We start from the raw sequence: 19,351 nt of genomic DNA, 5'->3' as shown, positions 1-19,351 counted from the left end.
TACAAAAGCAAAAATACCGTTTATTCCACACGACTACATCAAGCGCTCCTCCCCAGCTCAACCCTCCCAGAGCCTCCCTCCAGCCCTCAGCAGGCTCTGCCCCTTATTGGTGGCAGAGTTGGGACTTCAGTGTCAGAGTCTGGCCTTAGGAGGCAGGAAGGGACTCTGGACATAGGAAGGTGGCTGGATTTCTGAGAACACAAGTGTTAGGTTCTCTCATTGCAAACTTAAGTATGTTCCTCAGTCCACTTGGCCAAATTCTTTCCTTGGACCCCACTTGGATAAAATGCCATGGTCAGTGCAGGGCCAAAGGCCCCAGCTGGATCACCAGCCACAGAAAGATTTGGTCTTCTTTTCATTTGAAACAAAAACAAACAAAAGCACACACACACAGTTAACCATCTCTGACCTTCTCCTGCCTTCCCATGGAAAAGGAGCCACTCACTGAGCTCTGGTTTAAGTCTGGAAAGGTGCTTTCATACAAAATCTATTCCCACTCCCTTCAGAGCTTGATGCTGCCAAAAAAGTAAATCAAGCCTCGTAGGGGAGCAGTCCAGGCCCCAGATGTTTCCCTGTGGCTCTTCAGTGGGCAGCAGGGCATGCACCACAGGCTGGTGAGCATGCTTTAGACATACTTCAGGGACACACCTCCTCCTACACCCCCCTGCCTGGGGAATTCACCTGCAGACATTCTGCCTCTGACATTGTTCCTCTGAAAGACTGACCCAACCATCCAGTGGAGAAGATGGTTCAGTTCTAGCCCAACCTTGGGAAGACAGATTTAGACGAGGCAGCGGATGAGAAAGCATGGCCAGGCCTAATTTAGACCTGCAGCTCACAATCTTTTTCTTGCCATGACACAGGGCAGCCGGCATCCTCCTGCAGTGGCCACTGGCATGGACACACCCTGGATTACATGCTACTCCCAGGACACCAGCTGTGACCCACTTGTCTCTCCCTCAAAAAAGAAGATATATCTGAATACAAATGTTTGAGGGTGAAAACCTGAATCTCTCTAATTTATTAAAGTGTAAGTCACTGACTCCTTTACAAATATCAGTACTTTAGCTATTCTTACTGAAAAGTTGTTTCCAATACCTTCCCAGGAGGCAGGTGGATAACCCTGAACTTCAGAGTCTGGAGCCTCTCCCTTGGAGACGTAGTCTCTCCTGGGAGGCTGAGTCAGGCAAGCTGCCCATCTGCTTTCCCTGCCAGCTCCAACAGGTTTGGTTTGTCTGAATGCAGGGGGGAGGCTGGGTAACTGGACATACAACTGTCCTCCTCTCACTGGCAGGGCTACCAAGAGGGTGGTCACACCGGCATTTCAGGGCCACTGGTAGGCAGGAAACAGAATGCAGTGGAAGCTGGCCTAGGAGATGGCTCTGCCCCTGTGACCAAGGGAGGTGTTGATGTGCCTGGGGCCTGGGAGTTACTCCCTCAGGGTATATCACTCAAGGTGCAGTGCAGGGCACTAAGATTAGTGAAGAGAGGCAGTAGTCAATCTCTGTGATTTGTGTCCCTTGGGGACAGTCTACACAGCAGTCTACCGAGAAAATCTTAGCTCTCTCCTGACCTCCTGGAGTCGCTTACTGAGTTCTAGGGACTGCCCAGCCACACTCAGGCTGGGAAACTCACTTAGCAGCTTGGATGAGTGCCAGCCGCCAGTGTATCATAGCTACCCCCTCCAGAGGCAAAATCCGCGAGTACTCTTGGCTTAGAGGAACTCTAAGGAGGTGTCTTACACACATACATGGTCTAAGACTTTGAGCAAAGTAAGATTTCTTCTTCAGCATCCAAGGCTTAAGGTTACAAAGAAAATTAGTGTTAAGTCATCCTCCACAAGAGACCCTCCTGGGCTACCATCAGCTCTTTCTGGAGGTTGTCCTTTCCACGAGGGCCTTGCTGTCTGCTTTATTGTTTAATCTGCTCCTTCTAAGAAGGCTCCAGGCCTGGGCTGGGGGTGGGTGTGGATGAGAGAGTCAGCATTCCTTTCCTTATTTTTTTCTCCAGAGTTGCCTGCTTACTTAGATGGTGGGGTTTTCCAGGCTGCAAGTTCCCTTACTTGTACTTTGTGGGTGGGTGTGTTTGTGTGTGTGTGTGTATGTGTGTGTGGTGGGGGAGGGGAGGGTGGCCAGGGACAAGATTAGATTAAAATCTCAGAAGATGGCCTTGTTTACCAAATTCCCAACCTGTAGCAGACCAAGGTCCAGCCCAAGACAATTACAGTTCACTATTGCGTCTTTCCCACATGGGTTGAAAAAGGTTCTACTTTAGTGCAATTTTCCCCCTAAGGATCCAGGGAGGGGTCAAATGTTTTGGTCCCAGGGCTGTGGGAACCTTGACAGTGAGGACAAGACAGACTTCAAATCTGATCTTCAGCACATTGACACTTCTCTCAATTTTGTCTCTTAGGTGCTTTGGGGGAGGGGCATTGTGCCCTCAAACAAAGGAGGGAAGGGTTTGAAGCTTGGTTCTACTGGATAAACTGGCTACTCACCACACTAATACAGAGGATCGGAGGAGAAGAGAGGCTGGAAGGAGAATGCCATCAAAAACAAGAGCTACACGGGGCAGGAATACGTGGAGGGATGGACACAGGGAAGAAGTAACTATCTGGAGGAAGTGGGAGGGGAGCTGTTGCATTGTGGTAAATTGTAGTCAATGTCATGAGACTAAGTGTATGTGAACTGTTGTATGGAAAGTGAATTTGCTCTGTAAATTTTCACCCAAATCACAATAAAAAAAATAATAAAATAATAATAAAAAATAAAAAACAAGAGCTAGTGGCCAGTGGGCCTGAGGAGCTGCTACAGCCCCGCCCCAAAGAGGGGAGTTTCTGGTTCCCACCCAGAATTCACCCTTCAGAAACCACATTAGCAAAGTGCTTCTCCAGTGACACCACCATCCCCTCCTGGGTGTGACCGGCCCAAAGCCTGGAGCTTTCAAGAGGGCCCCTCTGCCTTCCCCATGATGTGGGGTCTGTGGGGAAGAGGAGGCATCCACACACATGCACACAGTGGAGTCTCACAACCCAAGACGAGCACAGCTGCATGTGGTAAAACGACAGGTGCTGCCCGGCTAGGCGCCGAGGGAAACGTACAAAGTGCTGGAACACAGGGCTGCGGGCTGAGCCCTAAGGGATCTGAAAGACATTTAGCTTGCTGGTGTTCTTGAGTGTCTGGCGCCGATTGCAGAACCAGACCCGCACGACCTCCCGGTCATAGTTGAGCTCCTTAGCAATCTCGGTGATCTCCTGGCCTGTGGGCAGTGGGTTCTTCTCGAAGTAGGCGTTAAGAGCCTCTATGGCCTGGGGAGTGAAAGAGGTGCGGCGTTTGCGTTTCTTGGAAGGCTCACCTCCCACAAACTCCATCAGGTTCTGCTGGCCTTCCTGGTTCCGGATTTCGGCCTCATTCAGCCACTTCTCCAGCACCGGCTTTAGCTTCTGTGCACTCTTGGGTGTGATGTCCAGCTTCTCGAACCTGTGGGCAAGCCAAGCCCAGGAAGGGACTGTGAGGGTGTCTCAGTCCCTTCAGCAAACCTCTCACCCAGTTGTAAGCACTGCCCTCAAGGGTCTGCTGCTTTCAGGGCTGGTGAGACCTCACCCATTGTTCCCCCCACACACCCACCAAGACCCCCAGCTCCACTAAGCCCACACCCCTCTGACTTTCCTGTATCCCAGGTCACAACAGGGAGGCCAGTCCCCCGGCCTCAATTTAGTAGCATGATGACAATAATGCAACTGCTTTTTAAATAATCACTCCAGGATTTTTATACTTAAATGAGTGAAGTCCATCAAGGAGTCGTCCTGAGAGGCCATCCAGAGACAGCAAATGGATGACATAAGTGCTGCCCTCCTCCACGTGCACTGTCACAACAGCATCACTAACAGTCACTCTCATACTAGGAGCTTCCCTTTCTAGCAGGGCTCGGATGACACTACAGAATTCCCAACATGATGGCTGAATGGATTAGGATCTTGGTCTCCCAAAGAATATAGAATGCTCAGGATTGGTGGATAAGCTTCAGAGTCCCTAGAAAGTCTAGGTTGGTCTTTGGCTACTCCAGGTATTCATGTCCACCCTTAGTACAGTATTCCTTGTCTGGAAGAAGGCAGGAGTAAGGGAGAATATGGAAAGGGGATGGATGCCTGGGTCCCTGTGAGTGCCCAGTGGTACCAGGCATAGGCAGGCCTAGGCCTGGTCCAGGGCAGCCTTACTCACCGGCAGATGGCTGACTGGCTGTAGGCTGGGCCTTCTGTTGCAGTCAGAGCCTGACCCACCTGGGTCTGTGTGAGGCCCAAGGAAAGCCGCCGGATCTTAAAGTTCTTGGCAAACTCCCTGATCTCTTCTAAGTTGATTCCATCCTCATCCAGACTTGGGGTATGCGGCTCTAGGCCAGAGAAAGGGACCAGAGGTGAGTGTGTAAGATGGGAATCATCACGGCATATGTGGTCCATAGGCTTGGTCTGGTGCAGTAATGTGAAATGAGGGCTTTGGCCCAAAACTCTGCACCCTTCAGACCCTCATCACCCCTGCCCCAGGACAAACCACACCTAGAGGAAAGGCACCTGGAACAACTTGCCTGAGGTGCAGGGTCATTTGCAAGTTCTTCCAGTTCTAACTGCCTACCCTCCTCCACTCCTCTATTCCTGGGCCCAGGCACTCCTGTTGGCCACTAACGTTCCTCAAATACTGGGTGAGAGAACAAAGCAAAGGTAGCCAGTGCCTGGCCTCCCAAAGAAGCAGCCTGACAGCCAACTAAGCAGCCTCCATCATCATGATGTCCAGAATCCAGCTCAACAGGAAAGAGAATGAGAAAGTCAGCTCCTGGCATTGGGCCTCTGCCCTTCCCCTTTGGACTCTGGGAAGTTTATTAAGGAGAACAGCATCTAAGAGGTTGAGGTGCCCAAAATATGTTTTCCCCATCTCCACACTCCTCCTCCAGGACCCACTTACTGGATACCAGCTGGCTGACGGTAGGGGTCTCAGAGCAGGTAATTGGGATGGGAGCAGAGGCAGATGGCTTGGCCGCTGGGGCGGAGCTGGCAATGACCACAGTGGGCTGGGGCACCGCTGGCGTGGGCTGGATGGGCTGCACCTATAAGAAGAGAACCAACAAGCCCCTGCGGCCCACCTGTGCAGCTCAGGGTGTTGGATTGCCTGAGTGGACCAGAGGTGGGGCATGAAATCCTCACTCAGCACACTCTCGCCTGTGCCCCATCGAATGGCAAGGATAGAAGCTGCTTTTCAACACCCACCCAGCTACCTTCTAAGCACAGTAACATGCCCAACCAAGCCGGAGCCTAGCAAGCACCTATGACCCAGATAGGTCAGAGACTCGGAAAAGGTTTGACCAAAGTCCAAACAATTGTCCACCTCAGTGATAACTTCTCTCAAAGTTTTGCCCTCAGGGGAGAAAACAGAGCCTGATTGTAGAATTTCCCAGGCCCCAAATGTCTGTTAATAGGGAACTGGTTAAATGATTTTGGGGGCCTCCCAGAATGAGATACTGTGCAGCTACTCAAAAGAATAAGATATATCTCTTACTTACTGATGTGGAAAATCTGTGTTAGGTGAAAAAAGTAATGTTCAAAGCCATTTTTATGGAATAAATCCTTTCAAATATACATATGAATTTATAGAAAAAAAAAATCTTGAGGCATATAAAGCAAGCTGCCAACAGACATAATCTCTGGGGGTGGAATTAGAGGGGATTTTTACTTTTGACATTACATGTAATGTTGGAATTTTTATAAAATATCATGTATTATTTTTGTAATCAGGAGGAACTATAAATAAGGGTTTTTCCCCTGCTATCCAAAAGGAGAACATTCCTATGAAACTGTTTGTAATCCAAAGAGAAGATGCAGTCACTGAGGCTTCCCAGACCCCAAAAATAACCTATCAAGTCATCCCAAGTAACACATAAAACCTAAAGTAACAGCAACCCATAGTGTTCACAGACACAGTTCAAAGCTATGGCAGCTTGATACTGAGTGTAGTGCCTGGGGAAGGAGCTTGGCAACGCCACTCTGACTGCTCAGTGTACGCTAGCTTGGGGTATGTGTGGTCTTTAATGGCTCGCTGCTCAACACATGTTGAATGTCAATTTCACTTTTCACTTTTTTTCCCCTAAAAGGGAAAATCCTCTTGAGATTTCTTTCCACTAGTGAAAACAGGGGAGCTCTGGTAGCATAGTGGCTAAGGCCCTTGACTGCTAACCAGAAGGCTGGCGGTTCAAACCCACCAGCCACTCCTCGGAAGGAAGGTTGGGCAATCCTACTTCCGTAGTGATACTGCCTCGGAAACCCAAGGAGAGGTCGCTATGAGTCGGGGCCGACTCGATGGCAAACAACAACAACAACAACAGTGAAAACAGGTACTAAAATAGATCTTTAGTAAAAGCAAAATGGTATAAAGTGAGCTTTTGAAAAGCAGGGGATATCTGTATATGAAATTATTAATTTTAGTACAATAAAAAATAAATAAATAAAAAGCTCCCTAGGAAATGCAGGTTTCTCCTGGATGAGTCCTGTTCCCCGGATTCTACCCCCTGGTCGCTCTCCAGTCTACCTCCTCTTCATCCCCAGGGCCTTTGCCTTAGTTCAGAACTCCTTGCCTCCTGCTTGAACTTTTAAACTTCCTCCTGCCAGGTGACGGTGAGAGCATTGGCGATTGAATGGTGGAACTCTCGCCTTCCGTGTGGCAGACCCAGATTTGATTCTCAACCAATGTACCTCATGCACAGCTACCTCCCAACTGTCAGTGACGGTTTGTGCATTGCTATCATGCTGAACAGGTGTTGGTGGGGCTGCAAGACTAAGCCGGACTAGGGAGAAAGGCCTGGTAACCTTCTGAAAACCAGCCAGTGAAGAGCCTATGGCTCACAAGTGGTCCAGTCCACAACCAATTACGGGGATGGCATTTTGTCCCTTTGTACAGGGCATTACCAGGAGTCGGGGGCCAACTCGATCAGCTAACAACAGGTGATGAGGACTCTCCAGCAGGTGATGAGGACTCTCGCAGCCTCACCCCAGTCTAGTTCCTGTCTCTACCTGCATAGCAAAGGGATTTTTTTCCCCCAATGCAAATCTACTGCCATTTCCCTGCTAAAAGATTTTTGGTGCCTTCTCACTATATAGGAGCTCTGGTGGCGTAGTGCCTAAGGCACTTGACTGCTAACCAGAAGGCTGGTGGTTCAAACCCACCAGCCATTCCTTGGAAGGAAGATTGGGCAATCTACTTCCATAGTGATACTGCCTTGGAAACCCAAAGAGGGGTCGCTATGAGTCGGGTTGAATCGACGCACATAACAACAATAACAACCTCATTATATAATGATAGCAATGATAAGAGCTACCATATGTCACTGATAAGGCTCAGTTAAGTGCTCTTCTACTAGCTGAAAAGTTGGCGTTCTTCTTGAGAAAGGTCACAGCTCTTGAAAACCAGAGCAGTTCTACTCTGTGCACACAGGGCCACCATGAGTTGGAACTGACTCAGCTGGAGAGCAATTAACAACAGTTCACAGAAAGCACCTGGACATTCACAACAACCTTCTGGGGGTGCTACTCTTATCACCCCCATTTTACAGACAAGGCTACGAGGTTATTCACAAAGCTCAGAAGCAGCATACCACATCTGAGAACTACTGGCTTCACCATCACCTGGGAACCTGTTAGAAATGCAACTTCATGGGCCCCACTCCAGACCTACTAAATAAGAAATTCTGCGGGTGGTAGGAATCTGTGTTCCAAACCTCCAGACTGTGCAGATTCTGATGCATGCTCACATCTGAGAGCCATTGCGCTAGCACACTCCACTTCTTGCAATTCCCTGAAGGCGGACCACTCCACATCTGATTCTGTCTGAGCCATTATAGATACTGTGGCCTCTGTCTGGAATGCCCTTCCTTCCACCCATCTCTTTGGATAAGCTAATTCAATGTCCCTTCTCTATGAAAGGAGCTCTGGTGGCATAGTGCCTAAGGCATTTGACTGCTACCCAGAAGGTTGGTTGTTCAAAACCACCAGCCACTCCGCAAAAGGAAGTTTGGGCAATCTATATCTGTAAAGATATATGACCTCGGAAACCTAATGGGGGGTCACTATGAGTTAGAACTGACTCAACGGCAGTGAGTTTGGTTTGGTTTTTCTCTGTGAAGGCTTGCCTAACCCTGAAGTCTGCCTGCAGAGAGCTCCCTGCTCTGTGTTCCCAAAGCACCTTACTCGTGCCCCTATGGTATGAGTTTATCAGTGTTTGGAGTCCCTGGGTGGTCAGTTAACACGCTCCACTGCTAACAGAGGCTGAAGATTCAAGTCCACCCAGAGGCGCCTCGGCAAAAGGTCCTGCTGAGGTACTTCTGAAAAATTAGTCACGGAGCGCAGCTCTACTCAAGAGCAACAGCAGTCATGTTCTATCACAATGACTGGTGACTGTCTCCAACACCTAAGACCAGGAAGGGCATCTTGCAGCTGGAATGTAGTTGGACACAGAAAAACGCTCTTAGAATGAACAAATAAATGAATAATCAAAGCCACAGTGCACAGCGGAAGGACAGTGGAATGGAAGGGAGAAGAGAGAGGAGGCAGAACTAAGCCCTAAGGCTTTCTTCCCTCAGTTCATTCACCTGGAGCTGACCCAGGCCATCTTCTTTCACCACCACCTCCCTGGCCTCAGAATGACACTGACGTCTGAAGATGCATATGTATGTTTTTGTTGTGTGGAGCCAGTGGTTGGGGTGCTACTTCCCAGGGCAGAGCATGTGTGGACTCACATGGGCCTTCTAACCTAGGTTCACTTTTGGGAGGTACCCTGCTCTCCCAGGGATGGGCCTCAGAAATGTCCTCCTGCCTGACAGCCTGGAGGGAAGCAGCCCATGCCAGATAGCATTGTCCCCACCCCACCCCTTGTACCTCACTCTTAGCAGGGGACTCAGGTGTGCTTGGCTTCCGGACGGTGGTGGGTGGAGGCAGGGGGCTGCTGGCCAGGGTTGCGATCACCTGGCCCTGGGCGTTCAACAACAGCTGAGGGGTCACGGCCTGGACCTGCAGGCTTTGTGCTGGTGCTGGGGCTGCCATGCTAGCCGAGTTCACTACCCACGGAAGTGTTCCAATAACCTGGGAGAAAATAAGGTAGGGACCTCAGGAGTGAAGGCAGGGTTCCGCTCCGCCCCCACACCAAATCCCCACACTGGCAGCAGGAAAGACCAACTAGGACAAATCACTTTAGTCCTTCAGGCCTCACTTTCCTTATCAATTAAGGGATTCACAACTGAGGATGGCTTTCTTTATCCTGTCTCCAAAGCTGTAATGGAGCACAAACAGGTCTGGATTTGGATTCAGAAAGAAATCCACGTGAGGGCAAATCCCTGCTCTGCAGCATTTTAGCTGTGTGGCTTAATTTCCCTGAACCTCAGCCTTCTCCCCTGTCAAATGGGAATAGATCCATCTAACGGATCTGCACTCAAAACGAAGTGAGACACGGAACAACCAGAACACAGTTAATGAGAAGGTTGACACACTGAAAAATTTAACTAACGTCACTGGAACAACTTATGTACAAAATGTGACATGGGAACCTAACATGCTGTGTAAACTTTCACTGAGAACACAATAAAATATTATTTAAGAAAAAAATAAATAAAAGCCAACAAAGTGAAACATTATATGAGTAAGTACCTAGTACAGAGCCTGGCCACAAAGTAGGTGCTCTGTAAATAAGCCTCCCCAACTAGAGTGAGTTCCTCGAGGTCAGGGTGGTGGCTGTGTCCCTGTCTGGATTCAGCAGCTTGATGCCAGTTTCTATGATGCTCAGCTAAAGTCCGGGCCCCCTCCTAGCCAGCTTCTCCGCAGCCCCCACCCCTCTGCCCTGCTTTGACCACTTGCCTGTCCCTGAGCATTGGTGAGGATCTGGCTGCTGATCCCTGGCATGCTGGGAATGGCGTTGGCAATGACCGGAGTTGTAGTGAGGGAGCCCAGGATCTGGGTCTGTCCCCCGAGGGAGGCAGCACTGATCTGTGGGTGGAGGAAGAGCCATGCTTAGAGGCCAAGGAACAAGAGAGAACCCAAGGCAGAGGGAAGGGAACTGAGGGCTCTGGGGTGGGGAGATAGGCATGCAGGACAGATACGAATGTGGGCGGCAGGCCCATGTCTGCCGTCAGAATAGCACCCAGAGCACAGGGATGTCAGAGGTCAGCAGGGATGCACAGGACTATAGTCAGGGAAGAGTAACTCTGGCTAATCTTTCAGGCCAGGCCTGTGAGGGTGGAAGGGCCAGCCCAGAAAGGCCACATTCAACACTTGCCACCTGCAAGTTAAGAGCCACATGGGCCATTGAGACACTGACTGAGGGGTTATGAGTCTCTGACTGCTCTTTAGTGACATCTCACAAGTCAGCAACCCCCACCCTCTGTGGCTGATTCAGTGGTTCAGTTCTGGAAAATTTGCTCAGACCTCTTGGCAGAGGTTGTCTGCCTTTGTCTGGGTGGCCTGGCAGCTGGAAGGAGAAGGCCTCAGCAGGAGCCAATCTCTGTTGAAGGGTTGGAAAAGGGCCGTATTCAGAGGGCTGGTCCTCTGCCTCCTTCCTCCCCTTTGGGAAGGGTCAGTTGCACCCTCGGGCCAAGATTCAGTCCATCCCTGGTCAGCCCTAGGTGAGGGCAGCAGCTTACGATTCCTGGGCTAAATGCGAAGCCTGCAGGCTGCACGGTGATCTGTGAGGGGGTGTCCACCGGCTTGGGGGTGGGGGCAGCAGCAGTGGCAGCAGTGGGCTGCGGTAGAATGGCAGGCGTGGTCTGCAGCAGTGGCTGGGCTTGGAACAGCGGCTGGGGCTGGGCCGGCGGCCGGGGCTGGGCCGGCGAGGAGGCTTGTACTGGTGGGGCAGCTTGTACGGGTGCCGGGAGAGTGGTGTTCAGCACAGCAGCTGCTATGAAGCAAGGCAGAGACAGAGGGGCTCAAATGCCTAGCCGCAGTCCAGAGCAGCTCCAATCCCAAGGGATCTGGCACAAGAATTGAGGGGACTGGGGGCAGTGGGGCTCGAGGGGCAGGCAGCAGCGATTCCCTTGATCCTTGAAGGAGGTGGCACATGCCAACATCTTGCATCCCCCCTCCCTTGGGCTTGGAGATGTTTAGGTTCAAGAACCAGACATTGAGTCTTCTTGCAGTCCTTCTCATGAGGCTGGTCATGGGGGTAGGGGCAGTCTCAGACAGGTGGCTGATGTAAGAGAGGCCTGCTGGGCCGGCATGGCATCCTGGTCTAGAGTCCTGAGGTGATGCAGAGGCTTTGTGGCTGGGTGCCTGGGACACTGGATCCAGACTCCAGGGCTGTTGCCCTAGGTAGGCCACAGGTTCTGAGTCCAACATGGCAAGCACGTGTGCAGGGACGGTAGTGTGGGGTGGTGGGGGCAGTCCTGGGGAGAGTTGCTGTTACCTTGAAGACCGGCTAAAGGAGGTTTGAAAATTCCCCCAGTAGGAGAAGCAGCGGTCAGTCCTGGGAGGGCAGCCACGGTTGCTGTAGGAATTGTCCACACGGCCAGCCCCTGCTGACCAGCCACTTGACCTGCAATACTGATGGGGATAAGAAGAGGTTGAGTAACTGCCCCTGCTGGAACCATAACGCCTGTCAGAACTGTGGCTAAGTTTTCCTGAGTCAAGACCTGCAAAAGCAAACAAGATTTCAAAAAGAAAAGAAAAAATAAAAAAAAAATCAACACCAACAGCGCAAACACTGGGTCTCTTAGACCTAGTTGAGCACATACAAAGCATTCTGAGGGCAGTGGGAAAAATGTAGTGTGAGGATGGGGAAAGATCCTAGGGGGAGGCCTGGACCGGCCTATCCTGCCTTCAGAGAAGCAGCCCAAAATGGAAGACAGGGTCCAGCCCTGCTCATTGGACAGGAAACGGCTCACAGGCCTCTTCCAACAGTCTGTTGCTTCCCGAGCTTTCCCTAGTCTTTGCCCACAGGACCAATGTTTTGTGGTCAGGGATCAAGGGGTCAAATCATGTGGTCAAGGGCCCACAGAGGCCTCTGAAAAGCTCTCACGGAAATACCCTTGACTGGATGCCTTGGAGGTCTGTGTGTGTGGCCAAAGGTCTCAGGGAAACCAGTAGGCCTGGAGGGTCTTGGAGGCTGCTTCTCATTCTGCTGGGGCTGGTTCCTGGCTCTAAATGAGGACTCTGTGAACAATCCATTATTTCTTCCAGGCATCTACTGGAGGAGCTGACCAGTGTATTCACTCCTTTAGTCATTAGATAAACAGAAACTCCAGTGTCTTGAAAGAGTTAATGGAATTTCTACAGTTGTTGCTGGACCCAAGGAGATTACCAGGGAAATGCGGATCCATTTTTCCTAATGGGCCAATCTGGGGCAGGGGAGAGGTCAGGGGTGCCTAATAGGAGATTCCCTCCCTCGAGCCGTAGTCCCTTTCCTGTCCTGACACATTCCCAGATCTCGTGGCTGCCCCATGCCTTACTCCTGCCCACTGCCCTGTATCCAACTCACTGGGTGGCCCTTACCTGGGGGGCAGCTTGTACAGCCAGTGGCGTCAGGGTCTGCGATGCCTGAGGCTGGCTTGGGGCTTGGCTGAAGGTGGCAACGGCAGGGGCAGGGCTCGAAGGGATCACCGGGAGTGACTTCACTTCACATGGCATTGAGAGAAAGAAGGACATCATGGAGTGAGCCTGATGTGAGTGGAGGGGGCACTGGAGTAGAACATCTTGCCTATAGCTTGAAGTGGTAACTTGGCCCTTCACTGTATTTCTGCAAAACCCCCACCCCGATTGATTAATTTCTGGTCTTCCCTGGCCCATGAGGCAGCCTCCCAAATGCTACCGGTAGTGAGAACAGGAGGCCAGAGAACCTTGTGCCTCTCTTCCCACAACTACATGAAGAAAACGCAGGCCTCTGAAAAGTTGGGTACCAGTCCCTCATATCCTGTCATTAAGTCTGTAGGACACTGTGACTTCTCACATAATCAAGTAGAGGGGCCTGAAGTGAAGGTATGTCAGGGAAGAAGGGAACTGGAATCTGTACGAGCAGCTTCCATTGGCTCATGTAGCAAATGGGTCATTGTTCACCCTTAGGCATCTTACCACCCCACCTTCAGGGTACTTTTTGGATGTAGGTAGGTATGCACTTGGGGAAGGACAGGAATTCCTGCAGGGCAAATTCCTGGAGATGACAGTCCCTGAAAATGGAAAACTGGACATGTCTTTGCCACCCTGCAGGATCACAGGGATCCTACAGGCCAGCCAGCTTTTCTCTGCCCTTCCTTGAGGCCTAAGTCAAGATGAGCAGCTTCAATGAACTTCTAAAGGAACTTCTGGTGAACTGGAGCTTTCCCTCCAAGGAATAACCAGCCTCCTCTTGATAGCTTGGTCTATTTAGGTATTGGGGTGTGGCCATCAGGAAACTTCTTCACTACTATACAACAATGAGAAGGGTTATATATAAGTATATATATACTTAAAATATATTAAAAAAATAAAACAAAAAACTCAACTCACTGCCATCAAGTCAATTCCAACTCATAGTGACCCCCTTTGGGTTTCTAGAGCTGTAAATCTTTAAGGAAGCAGACTGTCTCATCTTTCTTCTGTGGAGAAGCTGGTGGGTTCAAACCACCAACCTTTTGCTTTGGTTAGCAGCCGAATGCCTTAACCACTACACCACCTGAGCTCCTTATTTGATATATGATGAGACACTAAAAGGAGTCTAGGTCTAGGGTGATTCGTGTTGGGCCAGATCAGTGGCTGGCTTAATACTGACAGGGCATAGATTTTAGGCCCTAATCTAGGACTAAAAACAAAACAAAGTAACAACAACAACAACAAAAAAAACATTGCCATCAAATCAATTCCCAACTTATAGTGACCCTCATTCAGTCTCCAAGGCTGTATATCTTTATGGAAATAGATTGCCTCATCTTCCTCCAGTGGAGCAGCTGGTGGGTTTGAACTGCTGACCTTCTGGTTAGCAGTCAAATGCCTTACTCACTGCACCACCCGAGCTCCTTTAATTTAGGCCTACTGGATCAGAATGTCTAAGAGTGAAAATCAGTAATGCCTCCTTTTTCTTTAGTGCTCCCTTGTGATACAGTGCACAGCCAGGAGTGGGCTATTAATTAGATAACCTAATGGTTCCTTCCAATCCTACAGACCTAGCCCATTTTTTTAATTTGGAAAGGCACCCACCTAACTCAGCACTATATTGCTAATAATAAAAGCCAGATCATGTAAGGAATTGAAGAGACAATCAAGTAACAACAAAAGCCCTTACGAAATACTAAGAGAAAATGAAATGGCAGATTTAACTCCTCTTTGGAGGGGAGGTAACAAGTCGAGGTATTGAAAACAATTAGAACAGTATCAGAGGGTAATCTGAACACATTTTAAACACATCTTGCTTGACAAAACGTAATGAAACATAAAAAGTGAGAAAAAGGGAATATGACAAATATCAATGATAAAACTTACCATCTATAGAAATGAAATATTTATTTTATTAGGGTGTATTTCCAAAGTAGAAGCACAGGGTCCAAGGGTTTGTATATGTTTATGGCTTTTGTGGCATACTGCTGGACTAACTCACAGGATCATCAACGATGTACCCGTTTCTCCACAGCACCACCCCATTTAAGTTTTACCTGGCTTTTCATTTCAAGTTTTTCATTTATTTTCCTGGCTTAACAGGCAGGTAGTACCTTTAAATCAATTAATACCCCTCTCATTGATAGCAAGATTTTGTATTTTTTTTCCATCTGATAATGTCCTCCTATACAAACAATTACTTTCTTTTCATTCAAAAAGAATTTGAGTGGACTGCACCCAAGGATCACAATGGTCCAGTCCTGCTGTGTATGGGGTTGCCATGAGTTGGGAGCTGTCTTATGACATCTAACAACAACACACCTCAAGGGAAAAAAAAAATTAAAGAATAATTACAAAGACATTCAAATTAGAACTGATTATGACAGCAAAAAACTGGAATGGCCAAAAAACAGGATGGAGAAACAAACTGTGGTATATCAGGTATGCGGATCCGTGTCAACAAAGAAAATGAGTTTATGAAATAATATGGTGATGTCATACTCAGTGGTGTGTGGCAAGGACCGGGTGGTAATTTAGTGACACAAATCACTACATTTTTTTTTCCTTCCTGAAAAAAAGTGTCCTATTGTTTTGTTTTATTTTAATAAAAGGAAACTCTGCTTAACACTGCAGACCTAGAAAGGTTCCAGCCATTGTTGCTTGGATAGAACAATCTTTCTGGCAGCTTCTTAGGAGTTACCACCCAAATACTCCTACCACTTGCTTGACGATTACTAAAATTCCTTTACAAAGAAGCCTTTCATGAAAAGCTTAAATACACAAGCTTCTAGGAGAAATGCATACTGCCATAAGCATTCATGCTAAGGTGTCTATAATTGACTCAGGGTCTATTTTTGAGAGCAGGCTTGGATAAAGAGCAGAATTAAGAAGAAAAAGGCACTGGGCACCAGAATACATAAAATACGAAAGATGGATAACAGCATGGCAAGGGAAGCAGGGCATTGTGGGTAAACCTAGGAAAAATCCCAAATTTTCTGAAAAGGGCTATGATGAATGGAAAGGGTGTCTTCCCTGCCTGCTCTGCAGGGCACTGCCCCTTGGGAGCAGGTGGCAAAGGTGACAACCCATCCTGCCTTCAACTTGGAAGCATTTCCAGGCCAGGGGAAAATGTTCTTGTCTCCCACCAGTCCTTTTTTCAAAAGGGGCAGAAATAATCCAGGTTACTAAGGCCCAAAATGAATCTGCAAACTGATTTTCAGGTACAGTAATAATGTGAAGTCTTGCAGTTTTCTTGTTAAGGAGTTGCTGTTTCTCTGAAGTTTGTCTGTTCTCATTTGTTCTCGTCTTGGCTCCTCCTCTTGGCCCACCCCTGCCAGCCTGTATCTCCAGCCTAGTGTAGGGGTGAACTACAGTGGAAAACAAGGGGACATGAATCGTGGCAGGCTCTGGGGGAACTGGCAAGGGAAGCCCAAGGCTTCCGGTAGATAGAAATATCTACTCTGCAAGGTGTTAGTGTGGAAAGTCAATGGGATGGTGTTTCAAAGCCCAGCCTCTAGGGCTGTCTCAGCTGCACTGCAGGTAATCCAGAGAAACAATATGGGTGGCTCAGCCACATCCATCAGGGGGCAGAAGAATCAAGCTCATACCCTATGGCCATCTTGGGAGGTAGATGGCACCTATAAGTCCCCCAGGCTTGAATCATGCCAGCCCAGCAGAGAGTAAGGAGCTGGGGTTTTGTAAATTTCTACCTAATCTGCATTCTTAACTTCAGGTAGGTAAGATGTCCTTCCATCTCTAGCTTCTGGGATCTCCTGACTCTAGTACAAAAAGGACTGAGTTGGAGGGTAGGCAGGATCCTGAAAGGATCTGGTTGGATTGGTCCTGAGGATCTGGTTTAGACTTAGAAGCCCTCTGAGATTGATTTGATCCCCTAAACTGAGCCCTGCCACTCTCCTCTCACTTAACCCTGACCCATCCCAGTTTAGGCATAGATGCAACTGAAACTAGAGCTAAATTTCCAGGGACAATTTGTGCAGAATAGCTCTGGCAGCTGATCAGAAGTACACGCTGTGGCCAGAAGCTGTCCATTAGAGAGGAAGATAACAAGAACCTAAAGCCACTTGGGCCCCTGAGGCTCATACTGGCTCCCCCAGGTGATCACAGGAAGGGGACTCAGGTGGAGCAATGGCAGATGGGAGCAATGGCCTCGTACCAGTTGCCTCTGCAGAGGAGTCTGGGTTGTCAGGCCCAGCTTCACCAGTAGGTTCACTGGCTTTGGCAGGGCCTCCACTGTGGGAGCCCTCGACGTCCACACCCTCCAGGCCTTTGCCCTCCTCCTCAGCAGGGAGCTGGGCATCCACTCCAACTTCCAGCACTCGGATGGTCTCATGGCCTGACATCACGATTACCTGCAAGCCAAAGAGAGAGGACACTGCTTGAGGGAGGGGCTGAGGTAGCCTGGGGGCCAGAGCTAAAGCTTCCAAATATGACCTTAGGGTATGAGCTAGATTCTCCAGCACCATATGGATGTGGCTGATCTACCAGTATTGCCTCTCCTGATTAACTGCTCTGGTGGCGCAGGGCCTAAGGCATTTGACTGCTAACCAGAGGTTGGAGGTTCAAACCCACTAGTCACTCCCCGGAAGGCAGATGGGACACTCTACCTCCATAAAGATTTACCGCCTCAGAAACTCAGTGAGGGTCAGGGATCAACTCGATGGCAGTGGGTTTGATTACCTGCAGTGCAGCTGTGAGACAGCCCTAGCTATAATGGTATGGTTGAGGGAAAGAGAAGAGGAACTTGGGAGATGCACACCTCATGTCCAAAGGACCCACCAGTTGCTCCATGGGAAAAAGATGAGGCAGTCTGCTTCCATAAAGATTTATAGCCTTGGAAACTATAGGCGGTTCTATAGGGTCACTGTGAGTCAGAATTTACTTGATGGCAGGGTTTGGTTTGGTGATAGAGAGAAGGGCCCAACACAAGCTGGAAAAAGTGACACAGAGCCCACCTGCTTGGGAATAATTTGACTTGCTCCTTCTCAGTTCAGGGAGTGGTAAATGGCCCATCCACAAGGATGGCCTCTTGGCTGCTAGGATCCTGGAGTGTGGCCATGAGAGCCCCTGACACAGTATCCACAGCTTAAGTTGAACCAGGAAGCAAATCCCTCACCACTTCCCTTTAAACCATTTGGAAGTTTCCAAAGATCAGGAAGTAAAAAATGCATTCTCCACAATGCTGAGTAATGTTGAGCTTCTTAAGCTCTCGTGATTCTTTATTTCCAAAACTCTGAGGTAAAGGGCAGGGATTTCCCAGCAAGCCCACTTCCTGAAACAAGGGTCAGGAATCCTGAATGAAGATTTAGCCTCTCTCCCCAGCCCACCGCCTCTTGAACTGGAACTTTGTGTCTCATGCCATCTGCAGTGGGCATGCTCAGACCTTAAGGGGCTCCTCCATGCATAAGTGAGGTGGGCACTCCCCGGGCCTCCCCAAAACGCTTGGTCTTGTTTCCCTGTTCAAATGTCCAGTATTCAGTTCTTTCCCTCAGCACAGAAACACTTCCAGATGGACAATTCAAGGATCACAGACAAACTCTATACATTAAAAACCTTTGGGTCAGGCCTCCCCTGCACTTGGCCCACGCCTGAAGCCACTCCCACACGTGATACTTAATCCTGCAAATTGGATCCAGCCAGACTCTGCTGGAAAAAGTGACAATGTGGCCTTAAGCGGGAGTATGAGTGAAATCAACCCCTAAAAGCAATTCCTTTTTTTGACTCAAACTTGACCTACAGAAAACTTGCATCAACTACAATTTTTAAAATTTTAATCTTTTTCTCTTTTTAAAATTTATAAGTAATAAATGGTCATTGCATAAAAATTAGAATAATTAAATAATTAGAATAAAAAATACATAAGCATGAAGAAAAAAAGAGTAAATTACCCAATGCTCACGGCTTGCTCTGTATAAACTAGTACATATTCATGTATTTCATTTCAGTTTTTAAAGTCACATTTAAATTCATGCACTTTACTTTCTAAAGACACAGCTTAAATCCCTAAACTTAGCCTCTGGGAAAACCTAGCTGGCAACTACAACCGATGGACAGGTGAAGTGGCCATGAGTTTGGGTAAGAAACAGACAGTAGGGAGTCTGTGGAGTCTTCCTCCTCTGCCCACACACTTTAGCCCCATCAAGGATGTGACACCTTCCTCATCCTCTGCCCCTGCCTCCTCCAGCCCCAGAAGATACCTGCTCATTGACAGTCAGAGATGCATCTGGCTCGGCTCCAGGGTCCATGGTCCCTTGTCAGGGTGGGGTGGGGGATGGCCCACACCTAGTGCATCCTGTGAAGTGGGATGGGACAGGAAAAGCAAAAGCTGATGTGACACAGTGACACAATTGCCTGACCATCTATAAAAGCCAGCATAGAGGAATGGTGGAAGGAGGGAGAAGCAAGGCTCTCCCAAAAGAAAACCATGTCTCACTTCTATATCATCTCCAGAAAGCTTACATGAAGGAGGAACCAGGAACAGATGTGCTTGGGCTGACAAGAGGAAAGAGAGGACCATGTCCCTGAGGGCTCCCCAGTCCAGTGGGAGAGAGCATACCCAGCAGAACCCAAGGTGAACCGAATTCAGACACTCAGAACTGTGGGTATTAGAGTGCTTCTCAGGGAAAAGATCTAGGCAGACTTTCTGGAAGAGATCGTAAGAATGGGAATGAATTAAAACAGTGGTTTCAAACTTAAATGTGCATGAGCAACACCTGGAGAGGCACTTATTAAAAATGCAAATCTCCAGAT

At 48.9% G+C, this 19,351-nt stretch overlaps 1 protein-coding gene across 1 annotated transcript; it reads right to left on the bottom strand.

The window, feature by feature from the left end:
- Window positions 1-3,133: 3,133 nt before the first annotated feature.
- POU6F1 (POU class 6 homeobox 1) lies at window positions 3,134-18,846 on the bottom strand. Its single transcript, XM_042783314.1, has 11 exons — window positions 18,799-18,846; window positions 16,758-16,953; window positions 13,096-13,182; window positions 12,512-12,633; window positions 11,427-11,652; window positions 10,669-10,922; window positions 9,887-10,015; window positions 8,915-9,118; window positions 4,956-5,097; window positions 4,221-4,389; window positions 3,134-3,479 (listed from the first exon to the last, which is right to left on the bottom strand). Exons 1-11 carry the CDS (start codon window positions 18,844-18,846, stop codon window positions 3,134-3,136), a joined length of 1,923 nt encoding a protein of 640 aa, XP_042639248.1.
- Between the last annotated feature and the right edge of the window lie 505 nt (window positions 18,847-19,351).

The sequence above is a fragment of the Orycteropus afer genome, unplaced genomic scaffold, assembly GCF_000298275.1.
Source record: "Orycteropus afer afer isolate SDZICR_OR568_19922 unplaced genomic scaffold, OryAfe1.0 scaffold00859, whole genome shotgun sequence".
NCBI lineage: Eukaryota > Metazoa > Chordata > Mammalia > Tubulidentata > Orycteropodidae > Orycteropus > Orycteropus afer.
Note: the sequence above shows the minus strand (reverse complement) of the source record. Positions and strands in the feature narration are given on the sequence as shown.

Excerpts from the sequence above, each read along its gene's own strand:
- POU6F1 (XM_042783314.1), bottom strand. The coding sequence starts at position 18,846 with ATGGACCCTGGAGCCGAGCCAGATGCATCTCTGACTGTCAATGAGCAG. Across the intron at positions 13,183-16,757 it reads CTCCTCTGCAGAGGCAACTG|GGACTGTCATCTCCAGGAAT; the intron begins GTACGAGGCCAT and ends TTCCATTTTCAG. Across the intron at positions 3,480-4,220 it reads AGCCAGTCAGCCATCTGCCG|GTTCGAGAAGCTGGACATCA; the intron begins GTGAGTAAGGCT and ends GCTTGCCCACAG.